The sequence below is a fragment of the Cydia fagiglandana genome, chromosome 18, assembly GCF_963556715.1.
Source record: "Cydia fagiglandana chromosome 18, ilCydFagi1.1, whole genome shotgun sequence".
NCBI classification, from domain to species: Eukaryota; Metazoa; Arthropoda; class Insecta; order Lepidoptera; family Tortricidae; genus Cydia; species Cydia fagiglandana.
In genome coordinates this window covers 12,063,166-12,073,482 of record NC_085949.1, presented here as the reverse complement: position 1 = coordinate 12,073,482, position 10,317 = coordinate 12,063,166, and the positions used below count along the sequence as shown (strand labels likewise).

The window sequence follows — 10,317 nt, the reverse complement described above, 5'->3', positions numbered from 1 at the left end:
TGATTTTAGGGGGGGGGGGTTAAAAATCGTCAAACATCGATGACGTAATTTATGGACAGCCCCATAGTAAACTGTATACCTACATTCTTCTCTTGGAATAAAAAAAAATATTTATTATTTGCGTTAAGTTAGTTAATTTCATAATTGTCATTGATATTTCATACATCTTATTTGAATAAACTTTACTTTTTTTAAGGCATGGTATGAAGTTTTATTTTCTAACTAAAAATATAATCAGTATGTATATGATGGTTGCCTATTGTCTATGTGACAGTATGACAATTGACAATGAGTGTCTGTGTATTTCAATTGTGCATTTAAAAAACGACCCTGTGGATAATGGAATCCATTAAGACCTTTTTATAGATCTCTGAGCGGCTAGAGGGCAAAGTACTGTACGCTAAGTACTAAAAATTACTTGAAAAACTTACCAATAATTTGCAGGAATAACAATCTCCATTCTCCATAGTCACCAAGCTATCCATTTTATTGTTCTTCGCTAACTCATACCCGGAGATTTTGGCCCCATATACTATGTCCACATTCTTTACTTCTGGAGAAGCCAATTCAGTGTTCACAGCATGTTGTAACACATCATTTTCTACTATGTATGCCACATCGTCATCTAAGATCTCAGAACTGCTGAATGTAATGAGGGCATCAGAACAGGCATCCCACACCTAAAACAAATGAAAATTTTTGTTAAATCTGCAGGAAATTGGGAGTTACAAAAATTGTTTTCTTGTTTTCTTATTATATATATATAACTCAACCTTTTTCTTATTTGCTTAACCTTTTCTTTTTGACATAATTATTGGCTGTGGCAATTAGCTTAACTGCTTAGTTAACCATACTTGTTAAATAACCCCCAAATCACAGTTAATATCTTTAAAAAAAACCGGGCAAGTGCGAGTCGGACTCGCGCACGAAGGGTTCCGTACCATAATGCAAAAAAAAAACAAAAAAAAGAAACGGTCACCCATCCAAGTACTGACCACTCCCGACGTTGCTTAACTTTGGTAAAAAATCACGTTTGTTGTATGGGAGCCCCATTTATCTTTATTTTATTCTGTTTTTAGTATTTGTTGTTATAGCAGCAACAGAAATACATCAACTGTCTAGCTATCACGGTTCGTGAGATACAGCCTGGTGACAGACAGACGGACGGTCGGACGGACGGACGGACAGCGAAGTCTTAGTAATAGGGTCCCGTTTTACCCTTTGGGTACGGAACCCTAAAAAATTACTAAACAAAGCCCTCTAGGCGGACTGCCTTCTCAGATAAAATTTTAGGGCTTTTAAGACAACCTGTTTCAGAAAATCTTTATGATAATGCAGTAAATTTCTGACTTACTTGCATGTGGCGTACAGGTTGCAGACGCATATCCTCAACATGTCTCCAGGCCTTAAGAGAGGTCATCAAAGTCTTTGTGTTCTGACTCAACGCCACTACCCGATTGCTATATTCAGGCTTTAGATTAAACCTCGGACTGGGACTGCCCTCCAGTAAAAGCACTTTTAAATTAGAAAGTATTGAGTTCTTTCCTGAAATTAAATTATTATTACTGCAACTGGGATTGGCTGATTGCTAAAATTAGTAAGAAATTATAAGGTGGGAAACATTTTAAGGACCCTTCATGTGTCGACAATGAAATTAAAATGTGGATATGAAGACACTAAGGGCCCCCCCACATCTGGCGTTTTTCGAGCTTCGGCGTCTGTCGGCGTCGGTCCAGCACTATGGAAAATGACGTCGCTGCGCAGTTGCGTCGACGTCGGCCATAGAATTGTAGACGCCGACGCTCGAAAGACGCCAGATGTGAGGGGGCCCTAAAGCTCAAATAAACTCTCATGCTATGAGCAGGGGCGTATTTTGAAATTTGGCGCCCCAGGCCAATACGTTTCGCCGCCCCAGAAGTCAAGGAAGAAAAACAAAATGCAATCCGCCAGGGGCGGGATACGCTACCCCTGGTGGTTGGCACCCTGGATCATGGCCCGGAAGGCCCTAAGGTAAATACGCCCCTGGCTATGAAAGGAGGCCTGTAGCCAGCCGTGAGGTAACTTAGCAATGAAATGAAAGAAGCAGTAGAAAAGTTGTTCAAATTTTAACTTATTTCCATGATATGGATAGGAACTGATCAGTAGATTTAGTAAAGGTTAGATGGGGTAAGACAAACACCGGGGCCAGAAAAACACTTGTAGGGAATCCTCATACTGTTACTCTTGCCCCAAGCAAAATAAACTGTTTGTCTTACTGTACTGCACTGACTGCACATGTCCTTAATGAATATGATGATAGCCATGATTAATTATAACTTATAACTAATATTGGAAGTTTAGGGGGGAGGCCTTTGCCCCGCAGTGGAAAACTATATAGGCTCTTAAAAAAAGTAATATTATTTATCTATGAAAAAGTTCTACTTACCTAAAGCGCAAGCCATAGTGCATCCAACCATACCACCGCCGGCAACGATTACATCGTATTTGTCTTTGATATTATGTTGCTCATTCGATTCTGTATTTAAATTACGGCTACAAACTATCAATCTGGAACTTTTGCTCATTTTTATAGGCAGAATAAAATTCCGGTGAATGTTCTTTGGAAGCAACATTTTTTGTCTGTTTTGGACTATACACTCAAATAGGATACTGATTCCACTTCGTAGAGTTATTAATTTATCAGTGTTATACAGTACGTAAAATTTATTTAATTACGAACTCAATTACGCGGAACAATATTTATCATAAATTTAGGTTATTATTTATTTTTAATTTTTGACAGTTAACAATGGCATTATGACATTGACATTGCTTTTAAGTTGCCATAATATGTATATCCAAAATAAAAGCAATAACAGACAGAGGTACCGGACCTCCGGACCGCGACCTTAATCCGATAATTATGTCTCTTTCTCGCTTACACATGTACAGCTTGGCAAAAAAGAGTATAAATTAAAAAGTGGCAACGCTCTAGTGTCGTCCCTTTCTAACCAATTCATATAAGAAAACGGGACGACACTGTATTGCCACTTTTTAATTTCTACTCTTTTTGCCAAGCTGTAACTGTATAACCCCCTCCAGACTATGTGCGTGAATCGCGGGCGAAGCCGCGAACGCGAGTGTGGAGTCGATTTCGCTGTCTGCGAAAATCGACGCCACACTTGCGTTCGCGGCTTCGCGCCGCGATTCGCGCACGAGTGTGGAGGGGGCTTATCACAAAGAGTAAAGTATAGACGGTCAAGCAAATCTTGTCAGTAGAAAAAGGTGCGAAATTCAAATTTTCTATGAGACGATAACCCTTCGCGCCTACATTTTTCAAATTTGCCGCCTTTTTCTACTGTCAAGATCTGCTTGACCAAATTATAAGTATAAATATATTAGGTATTATCAAAGAATATAATACTCAGGTAGTATCGTCTGCATCCTTAACAGTATCGTATCATCAATCATCATATTTAGAATCTAAGTATGCGGAAAGAGATTTCATTTCATAGGTACTATATTCTGGCCACCCCACTTTGTCAGTAGAAAAAGGCGCGAAACCAGGCGTGGCTCACTCCGCGATTTCGTCGCTTTGCTACAGGTAGCTAAAAGTAAATTCGTTCCACACCAATTTTGGTGGCTAGCCATAAGCCGCGCATGGCGCTGTCGCCACCTAGCGGACATATCTGTCCTGGGCCCGTAGCCAAATTACATTCGCTCCGTATCGATTCGATCTCTACGTTCGCGAGCGACTGGTCGATAATGTTTATAATAACCTAGCCAAGAGGCAATCTTTTTAGTTATCGCATATACGACGGGCCAAGTCGATAAAAATTAATTTTAGTCTGTGGTTCTCGTTCAAAACTGTCAAGAAACGTCAGCTGTCAAGAGTGTCAAGTGAACAGCGAATCTAATTTTGGAGAAAATAATTGTTTTATCGGTAAGCAAATGAAATATTTTGGCATTTGTTTAACTTAGTTAATTACAATTTCGTGATAAAATAACTCTATATAGTGTAATAGTTGAAGAGTGCGTTGTTAATTGCATATAATTTTGACCTAAGTTTAACAATTTCAGACAGCCGTCGTCACCGCAGCCCCAATCAAGGCGGCGGCGCAGCCAGAGCGGGCAAGAGCGGGCTCCGCGGGCTCTTCTTCCACGCTGAGAAGTCCTCGCCAAGTTGGCACGAACAGTCAAAGCTGCCGCTGCAATGACGCCTTCATGGCAGTTACCAGTGCTAAGGACGTGCACTGCTGGCTTACTTGACCAGAAGAGACAATACTTTAAGTGTTAGTAATGATTCAAACCGTGAAGTGAAATTGTGAACAGGTTTGCCCGAATCAGTGTAACCTCAGTGAACTCATTTACTTCATAGACTTCAAACATTTTCGAAATTAACAAAAGTCAAGCGAACATTGAATACATAGATGTTATGCATTAGATAAGATAAAAGCTGCCTGTGAAACCAAAACCAATAAATCATATTATTACTTAATATTATTTTTTAATTACCTACCATCTTTGCTTTGAATGGAAATTTGGGAAGGGAATCTCACCCGCTAAGCTACTGGCTATTCATATTTAACCTTTTGTATGCTCCTGTCAACAATTTGTAATTTATATATCAATCATAATTAAATAAAATAAAATAAATAAATAAATATTGGGGACATCTTACACAGATCAACCTAGCCCCAAACTAAGCAAAGCTTGTACTATGGGTGCTAGGCAACGACACATACTTATATAGATAAATACATACTTATATACATAGAAAACACCCATGACTCAGGAACAAATATTAGTGTTCACCACACAAATAAATGCCCTTACTGGGATTCGAACCTAGGACCATCGGCTTAGCAGGCAGGGTCACTACCCACTAGGTCAGACCGGTCGTCAAAATTAATGCATTTTTTAAAGTTGAATATAGGTAAGTACATGGGAGCAGATCTGCTCCTAAGCATACCAAAGGTTAAGGTGGTAACCACCATAAATAAATGAATGAAACAATGATTGGGTTAAAAGTTAATTTATTTTATTGGAAATCTATTAATGAAAGATACAGCAGGTATTTTTTGCCGGCAGCATAAAATCAGTAGCCAAGCATTCTTTTCTTGTTTGCACATATATTATGTAGTGTTTTAAAATAGTAAAACAACACTCAATATATTTTTGTGGTTGTACATGTGTCATAGTTTCTTCCCTTGACCCTGGCTTTGGAGCACCATAAATATGTCAAGGCTGCAATGAATATCCAAGTCACCTGAAACAAAATGAATGCTTAGTTTTTCAAAAAACTCTGTAACATTTGGTTATAATATTTATCTATTCTCTACCAGTCATATGACAAAAAAAAACTAAATGTTTTGTGTAAGTCATCATTGGCCTGTCACATCAATAAGATGATGGTTTAAACAGCGTCTATATTAAGAGTGCGGCACTTCCGCAAATGACTATTAAGCCCAATGCGAGAGCGGCAGCCGCGACCGCATAGCTGGCAGGAGAATGCCGTGCCCGGTGACGAAGTTTGTGTAAGTACATATATTTTTATATAGTGTGTAGGTACAGTCAGCTGCAGAGAAAAGGTACCACCGCTACATAGAAGTTTGTATGCAGGAGTGGTACCATTTCTCTGCAGCTGACTGTACCTGCGCCTGCCAAAAGAAGTCATATACAATATGTTTCATAATATGAAAAGTTTCATTAATATGGTTGATAATTTATATGCATAACAACAGCCGGTCTGGCCTAGTGGGTAGTGACTAGTGACCCTGCCGGTTAATCTGATATTAATCCTGAGTTTGAATCCCCGGTAAGGAAATTTGTTTGTGTAATGAGCACAGATATTTTGTACCTGAGTCATGGGTGTTGTCTATGTATTTAAGTATAGTTTGTCAAAGGACTGTCTCATTTCAAACAAAGACAGAGAGAATCATACTAGCTTTGTCATATACTAGTACAGTGAAACCTGGTTAAGTGGGACCTGGATAAGTGAGAAACCTCTATAGCTGGGACTCATGGTGCGGTCCCGACACTTTAGCACTGAATTACCTCTGTTACTGAGAAAAAACGAACCTCTATAACTGGGATTCGTTGTTGTGATTTTATAGTCACATTTACCTCTATAAGTGAGATGGAGAGTGTATTTTACCTCTTTTACTGAGACTATATTTATAAGATTACATTTTCCTAATTATTTTTTAGAATTTTATAGGGAATTGACTTCTGTATCTGAGATAACGTCAATCTATGACCTCTCTAACTTGGACTTCATTGAACGATTTCCGTATTCTTACTAACTTTTAGTCTATCCACAAATTCCGCATTTGCCTAATTGTGTCTAAACAACTTCAAACTTTGATTTAGTTAATTTATCTAAGTAGCTAAAACTACCGAAACGAAAGCTGAAATTTTGATAAGTAACAAGAAAAAATTTATTTTCATTTATTAAATTTCTAATACGCAATGAAGTCCGTATCAAATTTAATTTAATTTTGATATATCTATCCATTGGAGAATCATTCAAAATAAATTCAAAGAAATATTTAAACAGGCTTAAAACATATTTTGGGACAAGGATTATTTTACCTTATTTAGTTTTAAAGATATTAATTACTAAATACCTTATTAACCACCTCTATAACTGAAAAATACTCTATTCTCACCTCTATTCATGGAAACCTCTGTAAATGAGACAGAAATTTATCTGTACCTGGCTAACTGGGAGCCTGGGTAAGTGGAAAACCTCTTTAAGTGAGACAAATTTGCTTGTCCCTTGAGATCTCACTTATCCAGGTTTCACTGTACTAGCACCCAAAAGTATGAGTATAGTTTTCCTGGTTCTTACTGAGTGACAAATTGGTTTGACCATCTATATATAGTTATCTAAGTACCCTAAGTACCCACAACACAAGTCTTCTTGAGCTTACTGTACAGTTCGACAAGAAATTGTAGAAATCAAAAAGTAGCAACACTGTAGTCTCGTCTCTTTCAAATCAATTTAAGAAAATGGGATGACACTACAATATTGCTAGTCGTTAGTGACCTTGCCTATGAAGGTTATGGTTTTGCTTCCCGGGAAGGGCATTTATTTGTGTGAAGAACATTTGTTCCCGAGTCTTTATCTATATTTGTAAAGCCTTTACCTATATACCTTTGCCTTTACACAATCAATTCACTTTCCTATTGAGAAACAAGTGCTTGCCTGTGTGCATATGGGTACCAAATTTAATCTACACCATTCATCGGTTTATATTTGAAGACGTAACAGGAACACATAAGAAGTTATTTTAGCATCAATTACATATTTTATATACTTATTAGGTATGTGGGGATAAGTTATTGGCTCACTCTTACCTTTGCAGGGACGTTGTTTCGTGTTGCATTTGTGGGTGCATAATCCATTTTTCCATGACACTGTCAATATAGATAGGTAGATATTCAGCGCCTCGGTCACATTGGATCCTTTGGGTGAAATGCTGCGTACGGCCCACTATCCTTTGATCTGACCCCGTAGCATAAAGCCACCAGCCACCAGCTAAGGGCAGTCCTTTCCTAAGCAGTTCCAATAGGCGATTTTTCAGACGGCGCCTGCGTCTAAGCGAGACTTCCGCGTTGTTCGCCGCCCACAATAATGTTAAAGTATGCTTTTTACTACAAATTCTAATTTACAAACACTATTATACGGCATTTTCTTGTGCTTCGATAAGTTATCTGCAAGGGGATAGCTCTCGCTACGTATCGACACCTAGGAGGCGATAACGATTCGATTTCGCATGTCAAAAGTGTCACTCGGCTAGGCAATGTATGACAGATATCGAATTCCAGTAACGAAAGTTTTGCGTTTCGTTACAACATTGCAACTTGGCTAACATTTTTGTATTCGTTAATATTTTTCGACAAACTCATCTACGGTACCTGTCATTCCCATACATTTTTTATCGATTCGTTAGCGATATCTTTTTTCGAAATGCGTTTTGGCTAGGCCCCTCGTAAAAGACGCCCTTTGTTAGAGAGTGAGTCTTCTGTACCTAGTACTATTATTTATTCTGTAGCGAAACTAAAATTTTCTATAGTTCGTTTTTTTAGCATTAGAAAGAACTTGCAAGAAGGTAAGCGATCTTGACATATCTTTTAATTGAAGAACGCTTTTTAAAAATCAAGAAAAATATAAATGATCGAATTAGATTCGTAATTGTTACATATTTGCCGTAACTTATTTTTAAAATGTGTTTTTCAATTAAAAGACACATCAAGATTGTTTACCTTATTTCTAATGCTAAAAAAAAACGAACTATATAGGAGGACAATCCTTCGGACCGGTCTACTTATTTTTGTAATTTGTTATTTGCCACCTTTTCCTACTGACGGAAATGGCTTGCCAAACTATATTATTTTTATCATTTTTGAATCTTGATCTTAACAGCATATTATATTCTTTGATCTTAAACACTTAATCTTCTTGGGAACACTGATAATACAAACTTTTTCGGCCAAATATATATACCGGATAAGCAACTAAAAAAAAAAGTTTTGCAAGCAATTTCCGTTAGTAGAAAAAGGCGGCAACCTTGAAAAATAATGCTCGAAGGCCCGACCCTTCGAGCATTATTTTTCATACAAAATTTAGTTACATACAAAATTGTAATTTCGCGCTTTTTAAATTATTGTTACTTTTTATACCACAAGCGTTTAAATTTATTACAATTATTACGACACCTACCAATTGTCTTCTTCCATACAGCACGTCTCGGAGATCATAAAAACAAAAGACTTAAATTTAAAGTAATCATAATAATATAAGATGCCACTGGGTAGAAAGCGGCGCACACCTCTCGACACCCCTGAGCCGCTCACACCGGTGTTGCCTCTGGTCGTCTTTACGACGGCAGTTTCAGGGGCCCATCTAGTAAGCGGCGAGTCACCAGGACGTGTGAGAGAACAGCTGGGGGATGCTGTGGTACAGCGGTAGATGGAGCCTGCTCTGTGGTTGCCATGGTTACCGCGCAGTCGTATCGGCATCTTCAATCAATGTTAGACGAGGAAGGAAGTAAAATCCGAACATTGATTGTTAGGCAAATGCAAATAGAGAAGGAATATTTATTCATTTGGTTGATAGAGTAAAAGTATAATCGAGAATATCGAGATAAATAAATTATACAAATCGTTATGCGGTGGTAATATATTTATTTTATAAAATAAAATATGAAACAATATTTTATTTATGTAACAATTTACAAAGCAGATTAAACGTAAGCAACATAAAACTTTAACATCATATCAGGCATAATATTCAGTTAACAAAACAGTGTTTTCTTTTTATTACAAAAATATAATCTCACGTTCCTACTCTCTACCTATCGAAAGGAAACATAATATAATACGGCTCGAAGGACCAATAAGATAAAACTTTTTAAACAAAAGTAATGTACATAATTTAACTTAAATGATTTTGTCTTTTCTCGTTTTACATAAAGCACTGTGGTATATAATTTCCTACGTTTAGCTAGTACGTATTAATTATTAATTTAGCAAAGACCATGAAATTAATTATAATTTGTCTTAACTATGTTCCGTTCCGAGTTCGTTTTATGTCATTCGGTCTCGTTTTCACGCACACATTATCAAAAGAGCCATTAGCTGGAGTGTAAAAAAGTTTAGATTCTATATAATTCTTTTTTTTTTTCTTACATGCACGCAAACGAGGGCTTGAAGACTTGGTCTCCCATAAAATGCGACGCTGTACACAACATATACGTACAGCGACAACGGGGAAACCACATGCAGCCTTTGTTTTAACGTTCAGGTGTTCAAGACCAAGCCCAAGCTCCATGTGCCGGCGGCGTCCACGTGGGCGCGGGCCAGGCCCAGGGCGCCCAGGAGGGCTGCAGCGCGGCCGCGGCGGCAGAGGCGGCGTGGTGTGCTGCCCCGGCGGCGCCGGCGGCCCCAGAGCTTGACAGCACCGACAGCTTCACTGATTCTAAGTCTGAAATCATTTCACTTTTTTAATCATTTAGTCGACGTAGGGCCAATTGCACCAACAGGCCGGACTAATCATTATCAACGTCACAAAGCAGTGAATTATGAGACTTCCCATACAAAAACTACTCCATTGGACAAAAGCCATAGAGTCTGTGGTGGTCCTCTCTGGACGCCGTCCTGGTCCATTGTTATGGCAGGTGTCCGGACCTCTCAGCAATAGCCCAATCTTTTGACCAGCCAAAATTCATCACCATAACCAGCACTTTTCTCCACTACATTTACAATAGCCCCTGCCTGTTGGGACCGATTGACGGGTATCTATTTGTACCCGTGAATGGGTTCTAGCAGGTG

At 38.3% G+C, this 10,317-nt stretch overlaps 1 protein-coding gene and 1 long non-coding RNA gene across 2 annotated transcripts in view; one reads left to right on the top strand and one right to left on the bottom strand.

The window, feature by feature from the left end:
* LOC134673621 (ubiquinone biosynthesis monooxygenase COQ6, mitochondrial) overlaps window positions 1-2,784 on the bottom strand; it is a 33,369-nt gene extending 30,585 nt beyond the window's left edge. The window contains exons 1-3 of the mRNA XM_063531620.1: window positions 2,426-2,784; window positions 1,355-1,545; window positions 432-680 (exon numbers count right to left, since the gene is read on the bottom strand). Coding sequence (XP_063387690.1) covers window positions 432-680; window positions 1,355-1,545; window positions 2,426-2,612 — 627 coding nt within the window. The 5' untranslated portion in view covers window positions 2,613-2,784. The remainder of the gene's footprint in view (window positions 1-431; window positions 681-1,354; window positions 1,546-2,425) is intronic.
* Window positions 2,785-3,864: 1,080 nt separating this feature from the next.
* On the top strand, window positions 3,865-4,477 carry LOC134673226 (uncharacterized). Its single transcript, XR_010099439.1, has 2 exons — window positions 3,865-3,922; window positions 4,060-4,477. It is a non-coding gene; the product is annotated as an uncharacterized LOC134673226 (long non-coding RNA).
* Window positions 4,478-10,317: the final 5,840 nt, after the last annotated feature.